At 45.2% G+C, this 17,990-nt stretch overlaps 1 protein-coding gene across 1 annotated transcript; it reads right to left on the bottom strand.

Annotated features, from left to right (window-relative positions):
• Positions 1–631: 631 nt before the first annotated feature.
• On the bottom strand, positions 632–16,727 carry LOC142717529 (indolethylamine N-methyltransferase-like). Its single transcript, XM_075848733.1, has 3 exons — positions 16,571–16,727; positions 4,679–4,889; positions 632–1,061 (listed from the first exon to the last, which is right to left on the bottom strand). Exons 1-3 carry the CDS (start codon positions 16,719–16,721, stop codon positions 632–634), a joined length of 792 nt encoding a protein of 263 aa, XP_075704848.1. The 5' UTR covers positions 16,722–16,727.
• Between the last annotated feature and the right edge of the window lie 1,263 nt (positions 16,728–17,990).

Here is a 17,990-nt window from a genome sequence, read left to right on the forward strand (position 1 = left end):
CACTTCTATTTCTGGGTTGTTTAGCAGCAATTTCTCACATTTTCAAGGAGGACAAAAGTATAGTAGGTATAATACCTTTATTAGCTAAACATAAAAATTATATATGAAGCTTTCAGAGCGCAGAGGCTCCTTCTTCAGGCAGTTTACAAATGAACAACTTCGAAAAAAGCTCAACATTTAAGATGTTACACAAAGACAATTAGTACATGAGGTGATACATCATTAAGATATAATTGGCTTTGTATAACTTCTTATAAAAGAATCAATATTCGTTATAATAATTTGTTATGTCAAACATTCAATAAAAAGTAAAAGCATTGTTTAAAAAAAAAAATAACGGCGATTCTGCAACCACAATTGACATACTGCGGCTTTAAAAACCGCACCGCAGGTCAATTTGTGTGCGGAATCTCTGCATATCACGTACGCAGCGTGTGGATGAGATTTTTTGAAATCTCATCCACTCCTCATCTACAAAATACGTTGCGGGAAATCCAAAGTATTTACGCCACATGTAGATGAGCCCTAACAGAAATAATGATGGCTGGCCCCTGTAAAATAAATTATTCAAATAAAAAGCTCCGACTACGGGGCCTATGTAGGATTTTTTTACGGAAACTGTAGGTACACTTTATGTTTCCATCACCTTGCAGGCAACAACAAAAGCTTTTTGGTCATGGTCTAAACAATCAGTGTCAGCTTCCCTCTCCATAATCTCATAATGTACAACAGCAAAACCTTCATCGGTCAGAGTCTTTCTTAAAAAATTGTCATCAAAGTTTAGCAGATGGTATTTATCTTCTCCAATTTTAAAATAGGAAGCATTAATATTTGCATATATCAGTAGATGGCCTCCTAGTTTTAATAGATTAGACACTTTTCTCAGATTTGTTTTGTATTCTTCATGATCCCTACTGGTTATTTGGAGCCCCCATATACACGTAACACAGTCGGCTCTTGGCAGCGCATAAGGATTTGTCAGGTTATTTTTGCTGAAGTCGCCCTTCACAATGTGTTTCAGTTTTTTTCTCAACATCTCTTCAGTATCTTGCCACCCATCCCTAAAAAATAGGAGAAACATTTACTATATCAGTATCTACTGCAGGGGTCTCAAACTCGGCCGGGTAAGTGGGCCGCATATAGAAAAAATGGGAAGTTGACGGGCCGCATTACTTTCAAATTTGATACAATACAAAATTATTGTTAATCAATTAGTTATGTGAACTACTATAACACTATTATTACTATAATAATAATACTACATTACTATAATAATAGCGCTAGGTTTAACATTTTAGATATTTCTCCACGTGCTTATTTCAACAATCCAGCTTTCCAGTTTAAGTGTCGCTAAATGTAGTCCGGCGGCTCAGTTAGCACACATGTCAAGATTGGGCAGCCCCTTTTTAGATAGTGCCGCAGTGCCCTCTGTGGATGCTGCCGCAGTGCCCTCTGTGGATGCTGCCGCAGTGCCCTCTTCTGGATGCTGCCGCAGTGCCCTCTGTGGATGCTGCAGCAGTGCCCTCTGTAGATAATGCCACACACCCCTAGATAAGGCCACAGTGCCCTCTGTAGATAAGGCCACAGTGCCCTCTGTAGATAATGCAACACACCCCTAGATAATGCCAGTGTCCTCTTCAGATACTGCCACACACCCACTTGTAGATAATGCCACAGTGCCCTCTGTAGAGGCTGCCACAGTGCCCTCTGTAGAGGCTGCCACAGTGCCCTTTGTAGAGGCTGCCACAGTGCCCTCTGTAGAGGCTGCCACAGTTCCCCCTTGTAGAGGCTGCCACAGTGCCCTCTGTAGAGGCTGCCACAGTGCCCTCTGTAGAGGCTGCCACAGTGCCCTCAGTAGAGGCATGCTACAGTGCCCTCTGTAGAGGCTGCCACAGTGCCCTCTGTACATTCTGCCACAGTGCCCTCTGTAGATGCTGCCACAGTGCCCTCTGCAGATGCTACCACAGTGATGTCAGGGGCTTGCCCAGAGCTGGAGTCCCGGAGCAGAGCCGCTTCTGGCACTCTGCCTGGGATTCCAGCTCTGCTCCTGACATCACTGTCCATATATGGACACAGATGTCAGGGGCAACCCCAGAGCTGGAGTCCCAGGCAGAGCGATAGTAGGCTCTTCCTGGGACTCCAGCTGTGCTCCTGACATCACTGGGACTCCTGCTCTGGGGAAGCCCCTGACATCATTGTCGATGTATGGGCAGCGATGTCAGAGGCTTCCCCAGAGTCCCGGAGCAGAGCCGATAATAGCGCTCTGCCCAGGACTCTGCTCTGGGGAAGACCCTGACACACTGTCCATATATGGGCAGATATGTCAGGGAATTCCGGAGCAGAGCCTATACTAGCGCTCTGCCCGGGACTCCGCTCTGGGGAAAACCCTGACACACTCTCCACATATGGGCAGCGATATCAGGGAATTCCGCAGCGTCCCAGAGCAGAGCCGACACCAGCGCTCTGCACGGGACTCCGGCTCTGGGGAAGCCCCAGACATGGCTGTTCATATGTGGACAGCGATGTCAGGGAATTCCACAGAGTCCAGGAGCAGAGCCGACACCAGCGCTCTGCTCCGCTCTGGGGAAGACCCTGACACACTGTCCATATATGGGCAGTGATGTCACGGAATTGCACAGAGTCCCGGAGCAGAGCCTGTACTAGCGCTCTGCCCGGGACTCCGGCTCTGGGGAAGCCCCAGACATCGCTGTTCATATGTGGACAGCGATGTCAGGGAATTCCACAGAGTCCCGGAGCAGAGCCGACACCAGCGCTCTGCTCGGGACTCCGGCTCTGGGGAAGCCCCAGGCATCGCTGTTCATATGTGGACAGCGATGTCAGGGAATTGCACAGAGTCCCGGAGCAGAGCCTGTACTAGCGCTCTGCCCGGGACTCCGGCTCTGGGGAAGCCCCAGACATCGCTGTTCATATGTGGACAGCGATGTCAGGGAATTTCAGAGTCTCGGAGCAGAGCCGATACTAGCGGCTCTGTGTCCCGTGGGCCGCAGATGACAGCCCCAGGGGCCGCATGCGGGCCGCGTGCTTGAGACCCCTGATCTACTGTATATCATTTACTGGTTCCTCTTCCTGTATATAGTCTACCGTGTATCCAACTGGCTTATGAAACACAGTATGTGCTAGTAGGGTATTAAATATATTGTGAGATAGTGACAGGAAAAGTGGTAGGGGATTGCTATATTCCCTGACCAAAAAAATGGTTTGTTCATTAACCCCTTGACGCACCAGGACGACACTGTATGTCCTGGTGCTTGGGTTGAGGTATGGAGCAGGATCACGGGTCCGCTCCATAAGCTGGGGGTTTCAGCTGTGTATTTTAACTGACACCTTGCACTAACAGCCAGGAACAGAGAGAACTCTGATCCAGGCCTTTTAACCACTTTGATTCCATCGGTCAATAGAAACCGCGGCATGTAAGCCGTTAGAAATAGGGGGCGGACCCCTCCAACAACCTGTGGGTTGCTAGTTCAAATCCCCCAGGGGACTAATAAAAAATATTTTAAAAAAAGTTAGTCAAAGATTTGTTTTTATGTGCAAAAAAAAGAAAAAAGAAATTAAGTAAAAAAAAAAAATGTTTCCATTTTTCTTATAAAGTAATGTAAAAAATTATCTAAATTTGTATTGCCATGTGTGTAAAAGTCCAAACTCTTACAATATGATATTTTTCAACTTGCACGGTGAACACCGTAAGAAAAAAAAATAATTGAAAACCCCAGAATTGCTGTTCTTTAGTCACCATAGCTCCAAAAAAAGTTCAACAAAAAGTGATCAAAAAGTCGTATGCAACAAAAAAATAGTACAAATAAAAACGACAGCTTGTCCTGCAAAAAATAAGCCCTCACACCGCTAAAAACACGGAGAAATATAAAAGTTATGGCTTTCAGAATATTGCGACACAAAACAATATTTTTTTTAACAAATAGATTTTTCACTGTTAAAGTAGAAAAAAGTTTAAAACAACCTATATAAATTTGGTATTGCCGTAATCGTATTGGTGAACAAAATAAATGTAATTTGTCGTCTTTACTTCACGTGAAAGATGTAAAAACGAAACCCCCCTCACCCAAAAAATTGAGGAATCCGTTTTTTCCAATTCCACCCCACATAGAATTTTTTTGCAGTTTCCCAGTACATTATATGGTACTTTAAATACTGTCAATAGAAATTACAACTCCTCCTGCAAAGCCTTCACACCACTCCATTGATGGAAAATGAAAAAAGTTATGGCTCTTGGAAGGCGGGGAGTGAAAAATTAAATTTGGCTGCCTCGTCAAGCGGTTACCCCCCAAACAGGCCTGGTCGTTAAGGGGTTAAAAAAAACTAAAACTATTTCTCACTGTTATGGGATGGTACAAAAGTGTTTTTGGTCTTCAGTTGGGAGTGGTTTTGTCTCTGTCTCATATAGAGATGGGCTCATTTTTGATTATGGAGCTGTATTTGCCACTTATAAGATAATGGTGCTCATATACGGATCCATAATTCAGCCTTCATTGTCTTTTATGTAGTAAGCACAGCTCCATATTAAGAAATTGCAGGTCGCTGAAACACTGGTGAAGCAGAATGCCAATTTTTTTATTAATATTTTATTTAAATCCCTGTATAATATAATAATATGACAAAGTTGTCAACAATAGAGAAGGAAATGAACTTCATACTGAACCTGTTCATCCCTTTTAACTCCATACAGAGTTTTGAGGTATGAGTCCAGTCGAAGGCTTCTGGATCTTTATTCCTCCACAGTTCAAGGTCTTTAATGGAAGCGTCATTGAGTTCTAGAATTGAAATTTCTTCAAAAAATTCACAAACTGAAAGAAGATGAACGATTATCGGAAAAAGACTGATATCTATCAGGGTTTTTCCACTAACCAAACCTGCGAACAGAAACAAATCCAAGTGTTATATTCCTTCAACTTTCTACATCATTCTTCAAGCTCTCATCCATTTTAAGTCGTATATTTCAGCCTATCGATTGTTTTTGGATTTATTGTTCCTTATGTCCACCACTGAGGAACGAGAAACTATAGACTTGATCTAAACAATTAGTAATGGTCCTCACATTCAGCTTCTCTACTGTTTTTGAACTGAGAAAAGTCCACCATCATACACAGTTTAACCAAATTGGGACTGTCCTCGACACCATTCCAATGCAATGCCTACATTCGACTTCATAGTGACTGTTTTCTTTCGGTCTACAGTTGCAGGGCTTGCTGAAAGTTTTAGTTTTGCAACAGCTGGAGACCCACAAGTTAAAGACCACTGATCTAAGGACACATCCAAATGGCTGTAATTTTGGCCTATATTTCTCGTCAGAGCAGATAGCTCACAAAAACATGCAGGTACTTCACTACTAATCTTAATGGTAAAATTTCCTATTCTGGTGCATTATTTCCAGCATTTACAGCAATGGAATCAGTACTAAAATGTGTAGCTTATATTGTCTTACATTGAGTAAATATGGTTCCATAATAAAACATTTACCAATCACTACCTAAAGGGCCATATAATCTCAAATTCTCTGCTTTCTAATATATGCAGAGTACTAATTAAATAGGACTTATGAGCTCTTCTATTTGGTGAAGAGAAGAGGACATGTTGATTCTCCTGTGTGGTGTAGTATAGAGGATCTGTCAGCTCTCCTGTGTGGTGTAGTATAGAGGATCTGTCAGTTCTCCTGTGTGGTGTAGTATAGAGGATCTGTCAGCTCTCCTGTGTGGTTTAGTATAGAGGATGTCAGCTCTCCTGTGTGGTGTAGTATAGAGGAACTGTCAGCTCTCCTGTGTGGTATAGTATAGAGGATCTGTCAGCTCTCCTGTGTGGTGTAGTATAGAGGATCTGTCAGCTCTCATGTGTGGTGTAGTATAGATGATCTGCCAGCTCTCCTGTGTGGTGTAATATAGAGGATCTGTCAGCTCTCCTGTGTGGTGCAGTAAAGATGATCTGTCAGCTCTAATTCGTGATTTAGTATAGAGGATGTCAGCTCTCCTGTGTAGTGTAGTATAGAGGAACTGTCAGCTCTCCTGTGTGGTGTAGTATAAAGGATCTGTCAGCTCTCCTATGTGGTGTAGTATAGAGGAGCTGTCAGCTCTCCTGTGTGGTGTAGTATAGAGCATCTGTCAGCTCTCCTGTGTGGTATAGTATAAAGGATCTTTCAGCTCTCCTATGTGGTGTAGTATAGAGGAGCTGTCAGCTCTCCTTTGTGGTGTAGTATAGAGGATCTGTCAGCTCTTCTGTGTGGTGTAGTATAGAGGATCTGTCAGCTCTCCTGTGTGGTGTAGTATAGAGGATCTGTCAGCTCTCCTGTGTGGTGTAGAATAGGGGGCTGTCAGCTCTCCTGCATGGTTTAGTATAGAGGATCTGTCAGCTCTCCTGTGTGGTGTAGTATAGAGGATCTGTCAGCTCTCCTGTGTGGTGTAATATAGAGGATCTGTCAGCTCTCCTGTGTGGTATGGAGGATCTGTCAGCTCTCTTGTGTGGTGTAGAATAGAGGGGCTGTCAGCTCTCCTGCGTGGTGTAGTATAGAGGATCTGTCAGCTCTCCTGTGTGGTGTAGTATAGAGGATCTGTCAACTCTCTTGTGTGGTGTAGTATAGAGGATCTGTCAGCTCTCCTGTGTGGTGTAATATAGAGGATCTGTCAGCTCTCCTGTGGGGTGTAGTATAAAGGATCTGTCAGCTCTCCTATGTGGTGTAGTATAGAGGAGCTGTCAGCTCTCCTGTGTGGTGTGGTGTAGTATAGAGGATCTGACAGCCCTCCTGTGTGGTTTAGTATAGAGGATCTGTCAGCTCTCCTGTGTGGTGTAGTATAGAGGATCTGTCAGCTCTCCTGTGTGGTGTAGTATAGATGATCTGTCAGCTCTCCTGTGTGGTGTAGTATAGAGGATCTGACAGCTCTGCTGTGTGGTGTAGTATAGATGATCTGTCAGCTCTCCTGTGTGAAGTAGTAAAGAGGATCTGTCAGCTCTCCTGTGTGGTGAAGTATAGAGGATTTGTCAGTTCTCCTGTGTAGTGTAGTATAAAGAATTTGTCAGCTCTCCTGTGTGGTGTAGTATAGAGGATTTGTCAGTTGTCCTATGTGGTGTAGTATAGAGGATCTGTCAGTTCTCCTGTGTGGTGTAGTATAGAGGATCTGTCAGTTCTCCTGTATGATGTAGTATAGAGGATCTGTCAACTCTCCTGTGTGATGTTGTATAGAGGATCTGTCAGCTCTCCTGTGTGGTGTTGTATAGAGGATCTGTCAGCTCTCCTGTATGGTGTAGTATAGGGGATCTGTCAGCTCTCCTGTGTGGTGTAGTATAGAGGATCTGTCAATTGTCCTATGTGGTGTAGTATAGAGGATTTGTCAGCTCTCCTGTGTGGTCTAGTATAGAGGATCTGTCAGTACTCCTGTGTGGTGTAGTATAGAGGATCTGTCAGTTCTCCTGTGTGGTGTAGTATAGAGAATCTGTCAACTCTCCTGTGTGGTGTAGTATAAAGGATCTGTCAGTGCTCCTGTGTGGTGTAGTATAGAGGATCTGACAGCTTTCCTGTGTGGTGTAGTATAGATGATCTGTCAGCTCTCCTGTGTGAAGTAGTATAGAGGATCTGTCAGTTGTCCTGTGTAGTGTAGTATAGAGAATTTGTCAGCTCTCCTGTGTGGTGTAGTGTAGAGGATCTGTCAGCTCTCCTGTGTGATGTAGTATAGAGGATATGTCAATTCTCCTGTGTGGTGTAGTATAGAGGATCTGTCAGCTCTCCTGTGTGGTGTAATATAGAGGATCTGTCAGCTCTCCTGTGTGGTGTAGTATAAAGGATCTGTCGTCTCTCCTGTGTGGTGTAGTATAGAGGATCTGTCAGCTCTCCTGTGTGGTTTAGTATAGAGGATGTCAGCTCTCCTGTGTGGTGTAGTATAGAGGAACTGTCAGCTCTCCTGTGTGGTATGGTATGGAGGATCTGTCAGCTCTCTTGTGTGGTGTAGAATAGAGGGGCTGTCAGCTCTCCTGCGTGGTGTAGTATAGAGGATCTGTCAGCTCTCCTGTGTGGTGTAGTATAGAGGATCTGTCAACTCTCTTGTGTGGTGTAGTATAGAGGATCTGTCAGCTCTCCTGTGTGGTGTAATATAGAGGATCTGTCAGCTCTCCTGTGGGGTGTAGTATAAAGGATCTGTCAGCTCTCCTATGTGGTGTAGTATAGAGGAGCTGTCAGCTCTCCTGTGTGGTGTAGTATAGAGGAGCTGACAGCCCTCCTGTGTGGTTTAGTATAGAGGATCTGTCAGCTCTCCTGTGTGGTGTAGTATAGAGGATCTGTCAGCTCTCCTGTGTGGTGTAGTATAGAGGATCTGTCAGCTCTCCTGTGTGGTGTAGTATAGAGGATCTGACAGCTCTCCTGTGTGGTGTAGTATAGATGATCTGTCAGCTCTCCTGTGTGAAGTAGTATAGAGGATCTGTCAGCTCTCCTGTGTGGTGAAGTATAGAGGATTTGTCAGTTCTCCTGTGTAGTGTAGTATAAAGAATTTGTCAGCTCTCCTGTGTGGTGTAGTATAGAGGATTTGTCAGTTGTCCTATGTGGTGTAGTATAGAGGATCTGTCAGTTCTCCTGTGTGGTGTAGTATAGAGGATCTGTCAGTTCTCCTGTATGATGTAGTATAGAGGATCTGTCAACTCTCCTGTGTGATGTTGTATAGAGGATCTGTCAGCTCTCCTGTGTGGTGTTGTATAGAGGATCTGTCAGCTCTCCTGTGTGGTGTTGTATAGAGGATCTGTCAGCTCTACTGTATGGTGTAGTATAGGGGATCTGTCAGCTCTCCTGTGTGGTGTAGTATAGAGAATCTGTCAGTACTCCTGTGTGGTGTAGTATAGAGGATCTGTCAGTTCTCCTGTGTGGTGTACTATAGAGAATCTGTCAACTCTCCTGTGTGGTGTAGTATAAAGGATCTCTCAGTGCTCCTGTGTGGTGTAGTATAGAGGATCTGACAGCTTTCCTGTGTGGTGTAGTATAGATGATCTGTCAGCTCTCCTGTGTGAAGTAGTATAGAGGATCTGTCAGCTCTCCTGTGTGGTGAAGTATAGAAGATTTGTCAGTTGTCCTGTGTAGTGTAGTATAGAGAATTTGTCAGCTCTCCTTGTTGGTGTGGTGTAGTGTAGAGGATCTGTCAGCTATCCTGTGTGGTGTAATATAGAGGATATGTCAGCTCTCCTGTGTGATGTAGTATAGAGAATCTGTCAATTCTCCTGTGTGGTGTAGTATAGAGGATCTGTTAGCTCTCCTGTGTGGTGTAGTATAGATGTTAGCTCTCCTGTGTGGTGTAGTAAAGAGGATCTGTCAGTTCTCCTATGTGGTGTAGTATAGAGGATCTGTCAGTTCTCCTGTGTGGTGTAGTATAGAGGATCTGTCAGTTCTCCTTTATGATGTAGTATAGAGGATCTGTCAACTCTCCTATGTGGTGTAGTATAGAGGATCTGTCAGTACTCCTGTGTGGTGTAGTATAGAGGATCTGTCAGTTCTCCTGTGTGGTGTAGTATAGAGAATCTGTCAGCTCTCCTGTGTGGTGTAGTATAGAGGATCTGTCATCTCTCCTGTGTGGTGTAGTATAGAGGATCTGTCAGTTCTCCTGTGTGGTGTAGTATAGAGGATCTGTCAGTACTCCTGTGTGGTGTAGTATAGAGGATCTGTCAGTTCTCCTGTGTGGTGTAGTATAGAGAATCTGTCAGTACTCCTGTGTGGTGTAGTATAGAGGATCTGTCAGTACTCCTGTGTGGTGTAGTATAGAGGATCTGTCAGTACTCCTGTGTGGTGTAGTATAGAGAATCTGTCAGCTCTCCTGTGTGGTGTAGTATAAAGGATCTGTCAGTGCTCCTGTGTAGTGTAGTGTAGAGGAGCTGTCAGGTCTCCTAAGGAAATCTTTCCATAGAGTTTACGTTGTGCTGTTCTGTTCCTCTGTTATTCCTCCTAGAAATGTTTGAACACATTGACAACTGGGTGTTTCCATTCCTATTTTTAGTGTTAGACTGTGTAGGGACACGTGCCTATGACCACGGGAATGGTAACACCATGATGTCAGTTTTTTCATATATTTCCAAGAAAAATACAATATAAAAATCTGCAGAACAATCTACCGGCATATGCAAAGGTTTCGACATGTGCCACTGCATGCAATACAGGGCTATATGTTATATAAAGGCCCCCTATTAAAAAAAAATCCTTTATGCTTTGTTTTTTTTGCGGTGACCCTTTGTATTGGAAAGTACAGTAGATTATTATTTCCTATACAGTAAAAAAAAAAAAGTTTACCGACATATGCCTGTGCGGTGGATGCTAAAAGGACACTCTTTTGGGAATCAGCTGGGTCCATAGGGCTCTATGGAAAAGTTCAGAGTATACGTAAGTCTGGAGTATCTTCCGGTGCATTCGCTAGCCATACACGCCAAACGTGGTGTGAACAGAGCCTAATGCCTTACCTTTGACTTCCATTACCTAACTAGACAGCAATTAATGAATCTAGAATCTGGAGACTATCAAAAAGACTATGTCAGATTTATCAGGAGTCTTAAAGTGTAACTAAACCTTTGACAAACTTCTGACACGTCATAGTGACATATCAGAAGTTTGGATTGGTGGGGGTCCGAGCACTGAGACCCCCACCAATCGCTAGAATGAAGCAGCTGAAGGTCTCGTGTGAGTGCTCAGCCGCTTTGTGTCTGTTCGGCTTTTTCTGGAAATAAATGTATCGGTGTACGGACTCAATAGAAAGTCTATGAGCCCGTACTCCGATACATCGGCTTTCCGGAAAAAGCCGAACAGACACGAAGCGGCTGAGCGCTAACACGAGCGCTTCAGCTGCTTCGTTCTAGCAATTGGTGGGGGTCTCAGTTCTTGGTCGCCCACCACTCCAAACTTCTGACATGTCACTATGACATGTCAGAAGTTTGTCAAACGTTTAGCTACACCTTAAGGCATCATTTACACGAGCGTAATATACGCGCGTGCTTTTCACGCATGTCGTACCCACCTATATTAGGCTATGGGGCAGTGCAGACAGTGAGTGAATTTTGCGCAGCGCGAGTGCGTTGCGTAAAACTCATGACATGTCCTTTCTTTGTGCGCTGTTCGCGCATCACGCACCGATTGAAGTCAATGGGTGCGTGAGAACCACGCATGCCGCACGGAAGCACTTCCGTGCGAACTGCGTGATTCGTGCAACAGCTGTCAAACTCTGAATGTAAACAGAAAAGCACCATGTGCTTTTCTGTTTACAAACATCCAAACGGAGTGTCATAATGATGGCGGCTGCGCGAAAATCACGCAGACGCGCATCATACACTGATGACACACGCAGCTGTTAAGTGCAATTTGAGAACAGTCATGTGCCCCACGGTAGCATCGGGGCCAATTTGGAAACTCTAAGTACATTACAAATGTATTCACATTCCCAAGTTAAAAGCATTAACACATACAAATTTTAACTCGGAAAAGTCCTTTAAGGCTCTGTGCACACAGTTTTTTTTCCCCCTCCGTTTAACGTATAGGAGTATGGCGGATCTATACCTTGCAATGGCAAGACCTTCAGAGCAGATGGAGTCCCCGGCTGCTTTTTATCTTGGCCTGGGGGAGCTACATCATTGGAGCATCCCTGTGGTAGCCCCGGAGACGTTTCCGGCCGGTTTTGTCACTGAGGATACCCCAGGGAAGTTTCAGTGTAGCTTCCACGGGCATAGATAGCAGTCGGAGACTCCGGCCAACAGTCTAACCTTTAAGGGTCTTTAAAGGTCTGACAGTCACAGGGTCATGGCCGCCTCGCAGGTGGATATATGTGGTGACTGCAGGTGTGGCGTACTCTGTGAGGATCCCACACAGCTGACATGGCATTATATCGTGGGGAAACCATCCCTTGTGTCGCTGGCATGGCGGCCTCTACTGCATCGGGAAGCTCCAGTGATGACTATCTACGACGCTATTCGATCCTTAAAAAAAAAAAGTATACTTACGTACACCGGTCCGACAGACATCAAAAAGACACTCTTAATGGAGCTCTATGATCACATTTAGCCAGTGGTGGATTATCATTAGGGCGGTTCGGGCGGCCGCCCGGGGCCCAAGGCTCCCGGGGGGCCCATGGCCGGCCGAACCCCACATGATCGCACGGTCCCCCTCATTCCTGGTGGGGCGTCGCTAGCATCGGAGGGAGCTAGCGGCAGTCACATTCAGTGGCATAACTATAGGGGTCACAGCGGTCACAATTGCGACCGGGCCCAGAAGCCAGGGGAGCACCACATCAATGAAAAGGTACTATAGTAACTGGGGCCTATGTAATAAACTACATGGGCCCCTGTTACTATAGTAACTGACAGTACTTACCCCTCCTCTTCCTGGAGCGCATCGGAGGTTCTGACGTCACAGCGCTGTGCGCAGCACACAGCGCATAACGTCACGACACTTGATGGAGTGAGGACCTGCGGCCGAAGAGGAGGTAAGTTTAATTTTAGTGTCTTGCTGATGGGTTGGGGTTCGACACCCGGGACCCCCGCCAATCAGCTATTTTGAAGGGGTTGCAGCCGCTCGTACGAGCGCTACTTCCCCTTCATTCCGGTCACTTTCTCACACTGAATCGCCGACACGGACGTGTCAGCGATTCACAGTGTGAGCAAGTGAGGGAAATGAAGGGGAAGCAGCACTCGTACGAGCGGCTGCAACTCCTTCAAAACAGCTAATTGGCGGGGGTCCCGGGTGTCTGACCCCAACCCATAAGCTATTGATGGCCTATACTGAGGATAGGTCATTAATGTTTAGGGACTGGACAACCATTAAAGCTTACCGTGTTAGACTTAGATACAGGGTCCCAGCTTATACTGCATAAGAATACTGTCTGCTAGACCCTGTATCTAAGCCTACCTTAGGCTTAGATACAGGGTCCAACAAACAGTATCACATATGCACATGGGCCCTCTTCACATCACCGCTGCCCTTAGGTTGAGGGGTTCCGTCTGGTTAACCCCTCAACGGAAAGGCAAATGGAAACCTTAGATTCCGTTTGCATCAACATTGATCTCGATGGTGATGGAAACTTTGCTAAAGATTTCTGTTTGGGGGGATATTCATTTGTATCTATAGGGGCTGTGTGTAACGCTCCCTACGGGGGGGGGGGGGTGATATCTACAGGGGGCTGTGTGTGGCGCTATCTATGGGGGGCTGTAATATCCACAGGGGCTGTGTGTGGCACTTTCTATGTGGGTGTGTAATATCTACAAGGGCTGTGTGTGACACTATGTACAGGGGGCTGTGTGGGGCACTATGTACAGGGGGCTGTGTGTGGTGCTATCTATGGGGGTGTGTAATATCTACAAGGGGCTGTGTGTGGCACTATGTTCAGGGGGCTGTGTGTGGCACTATGTACAGGGGGTTGTGTGTGGCACTATGTACAGGGGGCTGTGTGTATGTGGTGTTTTACAGTGTGTGGTATTATATTCAGGTGCGCAGTGTTTGGTGCTATTATATTTAGGGGTACAGTATGTGGCACCATGATAACTTTATTTTCATTTATAGGTGTGGAAATGTTGGAAAAGTGAGGAGTCGAAGATATGTGAGTGGCAAATTCTGTAGAAATGGGTCATGGCTGGGAGAAGTCGTGATGCGCTCTGGACCGGATGGAGTACAAAAGAGGAAAAAAACGACGTCACATGTGAGTCACTAGATTTATAGAGAATCTGTCACCTCTCCTGACATGTTTATTATAGGAAATCCTTGTATTTCACAAAAAGTCTTTCTGCAGTCCAGGACTGATAGACAATTCCCCTTGTCAGGAGGACGTGTCCCTGCACAGTGTGATACTGTCAGTATGTAGGGACACCGCGCTGTGACAAGGGGAATCGTAACACCCATTTGTTAATGCTTGTCCAAAAAGGTAGTGTTAAAAATAGTTACGGCGCGGGGCCCATGGTCTACTTAATCCGCCACTGCATTTAGCTTGTACATTACAAGCTTTCCCGACGTACATGCTAAACGTAGAGCATATATGTGATGAGTACAGGGCCTAACAAAGATCGTTTGTGGGTCTGGTGGATCCTGCTCATACTTGTATTACAATCCTTTCATTGACTCCGTGGTGAGTGTAAGAGACTTTTTAATACAATCTACATCTTTGCATAGGATTTATTACACTCCTGTCCTGTTTTTGTTGCCAGTCTGGTGTGGCACGTACCTCTGTTGGGTATGGTCAAGGTCTCACCCTTTTGGTCGGAGGTTGTTCATTTCCTCCATGACCATTTTGGATTTCCTCGACTCCTCACCCCTCAGATTTGTCTCTTGGGTGTCATGAACAAGAAGATAACAGGGTTATTAGAACAAGATATTTTTTCTGTTTTGCCCTATTTTGTACCAGAAAAATCATTATTATGGCTTGGAAGGCAACAGACTCTCCACGTATAGTCCACCAGCTTCAACTTGTTAATAAATATATGTCCCTCTGTCTAAGACTTTTTTTGTTTCTCAATAGGAAATGTCCAAATAAGCTTGAGAAGATATGGTCAGGTTGGCTAGCGGCCCCTGAGACGGCAGTGTAAATATCCTATTAGTGGTCGCGGGGAGCGGGAGATGGTACGGTCAGGGGGTGCACGTGTGTAAATAAAGTGTTGAAAGATGGCAATGGTGACACCTTTACGTCCTGCGATTAGAGATGAGCGAACTTATGAAAAGTTCGGTTCGGCTAGTTCGCCGAATTTTACGAAAAAGTTCGATTCGGACCGAACTAGTTCGGACCGAACCTGTCACTTACGTGCGCCGAGCATGCTACTGTCCAGGGTGCTGATAGAGTTAATGGGCTGCACTAACTCTTTCAGCAACCTTGACAGTACATGCTCGGGGCACGGAAAATACAATTTTAATGCAATAAAAAATAAAATACGTTCATACTTACTTTCCTCCTGTCCGGCCTCCAGCGATGACGTTTCATCCATGTCGCCGCTCGCTGCAGCCAATCATAGGCTGTAGTGGCGGTCACGCACGTCACGTGACCACCTCTGCAGCCAATCACAGGCTGCAGCGGCCTCTGCAGCCAATCACACGCTCCTCTCCTGAAATATTCTGTGCTGCTGTGAACTCTGCTCTTACCATTACGTAGCTCTCAGTGTTATTGAGGACAGGAGTGGAGGAGAGGTAACAGACTGAGAGCTACGTAATGGTAAGAGCAGAGTTCACAGCAGCACAGAGTATTTCAGGAGAGGAGCGTGCAGATTCAGTGCTGCTGTGAACTCTGCTCTTACCATTACGTAGCTCTCAGTCTGTTACCTCTCCTCCACTCCTGTCCTCAATAACACCTTCACATGATTGGCAAGTCACCACCCCGCACAAGGTCCGCACGCTCATCTCCTGAAATACTCTGTGCTGCCTTAAACTCTGTGGACAGGTCAGGATCCTGTTTCTTTTAAATGCTGCACGGTAGCGCAGCCTTATATAGTGGATCGAGTGGGTTCCCCAGCAGCATTTAAAAGAAACAGGATCCTGACCTGTCCACAGAGTTTAAGGCAGCACAGAGTATTTCAGGAGATGAGCACGGCCGGCCACGGGCAGCCGGTCGTTTTTCCGAGCCGTGCTCCCATTATAAAGTATAGGAGCACGGCCCGTAAAATAAAAAAATAGAACATGTTCTATCTTTTTAACGGCACGGGCACCTTCCTGTGAGAAAACGGGAAGGTACCCGTGGCTAACAGAAGTCTATGGGCCCACTATTTCGGGTCGTAATTACGACCCGTAATAATGGGTGTTTTTACGGTCGTGTGCATGTGTGCACCCGTCATTACGGCAGCGTTGCTAGGCGACGTCAGTAAATAGTCACTCTTCAGGGTGCTGAAAGAGTTACCTGATCAGCAGTAACTGTTTCAGCACCCTGGCCAGTGAATTCCGATCACAATATAGAGTAACCTGTAAAAAAAAAAAGACGTTCACACTTACCGAGAACTTCCTGCTTCCTCCAGTCCGGTCTCCTGGCCGTTGCCTTGGTGACGCGTCCCTCTCGACATCCGGCCCGACATTCCTGGATGACGTTACAGCCCATGTGACCGCTGCAGCCAATCACAGGCTGCCGCGGCCTCTACAGCCAATCACAGGCTGCAGCGGCCTCTGTAACCAATCACAGGCTGCCGCGTCAGGAAAGAAGGTCGGACTGGAGGAAGAAGAGGGACTCGTCACCAAGACATCGACCAGGTACATATGAAATGCTTTTTATTTTATTTTTAATCAGCAGCCTCTTTTCTCTATCAGTGATTGATAGAGACAATTGGCTGCCGATTTGTATAATATTTTTGACCGGGTTCGGTCAAAACGTGTTCGGCCGAACCCGGTGAAGTTCGGATTCGCTGCGAACCGAACTTTTCTCGATGTTCGGACCGAAACCGGGTTCGGTTGTCCCGGTTCGCTCATCTCTACCCGCGATATTTCTGCATCTGATATCTTATAATACTTATCCTGCGACTATATCATACTTGTCTCGCCATTAATTCCCCATGTTTTGATGTTCCATTCACTGCCATTCTGTGCAATGTTTATTACTACTTTGCTGTTAAAATCAAAAAAGTTTCCTTGACATACCTGAGCTAAATACTTTATGACAACATCTCAACAAGTTAAATGTGGACTCCTTAAATATTGAGTATGGAGTATGATGAGAGAAGTAGTCTTGCAGTAGTTTCTTGGTGTTGACCTCATGACTAGGATAGTGAAATTTCAAGCCGGGATCCATCGGAGTATCTTCTTCTAGATTTAGAGTATTTTCTAGAATAGTAAAAAGAATTATAATTAATGTTTGATGATGTTTTTTCCCAGATAAATAATCCACTCACATATTTGTATTCATATTTAATATTTAAGAGGAGCTTCCGATGCTTCCGATGTAGCAGAGCTGGGTGTCGTATTTTATTTGGCATAACTCATTATGATGTCACCACGTGTTTTCTGTGATTTTCTACTGGATTGCAGTTACTATATATATATTTTTTTTACACTGCCCGCCATGCCCTCACTTTGACACTTCCTACGACTGTTCAGCTTGTGCTGTGTACACTGATGGGAAGTGTCTGCAATCATTTTGTTATCATCAGAGGGAAGGATTACAATTAAAGGTAACACCTCTATTAAAAAGCTGGAGAAAGATAACAAAAGATCACATCATGGATAATAGGTGATGAACACAGCTTAGCTCTACCACAGAGCATGCTCACTACTTCCTACAAAATTAAGTAAAAATTTATGGATATACATGACATTGTATACATTTATTTTTTTTACCCAATTGTGTCTGTTGCAATCTCATCTTTGTCCACCAGAGGTCAGTAGAACCTTACAGAAGACAAGGCAATACTGAGGTGGTGTGCAGATTCGGGATTTGCGGCTCGGATGGCCACGGAGTGTCACCGCGGGCCGCAAACAAATGACAGGCCGTGCACATGGCCGTGTACACTCATTTCAATGAGCCCGGACCGCAAAATGCATCCCATATAGGACATGTCCTATTTTTTTGCGGTCCGGGCTCCCGGTCAATGCACGGACCGTGGAAACCACAGTCGAGTGCATGGGCCTATAGAAATGAATGGGACCGCAATTCACCTGCAGAAAAATTGCGCCCGCAAAAACACGTTTCTGTGCGTGAGGCCTGAGTCAGATGTCACATTCAAACATTTACCTGTTCCTTGTTCTTTAACCTCTTAACCCCTTGCGGTCCAACCCATTTTTTGTTTTGTTTTTGCGGGAGGTATTGTAGTTTCTATTCACACTATTTAAAGTACAATATAATGTACTGGGAAGCTGAAAAAAAATTATTTGTGGGGTGGAATTGGAAAAATCTGCGATTCCTCAACTTTTTTTTGGGGGGGGGGGGCTTCGTTTTTACATCTTCCGCCGTACAGTAAAAAATTACAACATAACTTTATTCCGCTGGTCAATACAATTACGGTGATTCCAAACGTAGAAAGTTTTTTTGAATGTTTTGCTTCTTTTACAAAGAAAATATCAA

This window comes from Rhinoderma darwinii, chromosome 1 (genome assembly GCF_050947455.1).
Source record: "Rhinoderma darwinii isolate aRhiDar2 chromosome 1, aRhiDar2.hap1, whole genome shotgun sequence".
NCBI classification, from domain to species: Eukaryota; Metazoa; Chordata; class Amphibia; order Anura; family Rhinodermatidae; genus Rhinoderma; species Rhinoderma darwinii.

Coding starts and splice junctions, on each gene's coding strand:
- LOC142717529 (XM_075848733.1), bottom strand. CDS start 16,721: ATGGATCCCGGCTTGAAATTTCACTATCCTAGTCATGAGGTCAACACC. Junction 4,890..16,570: donor TCATAAAGTATTTAGCTCAG/GTATGTCAAGGA, acceptor TTCTGTTCGCAG/GTTTGGTTAGTGGAAAAACC. Junction 1,062..4,678: donor GAGTTAAAAGGGATGAACAG/GTTCAGTATGAA, acceptor CCTATTTTTTAG/GGATGGGTGGCAAGATACTG.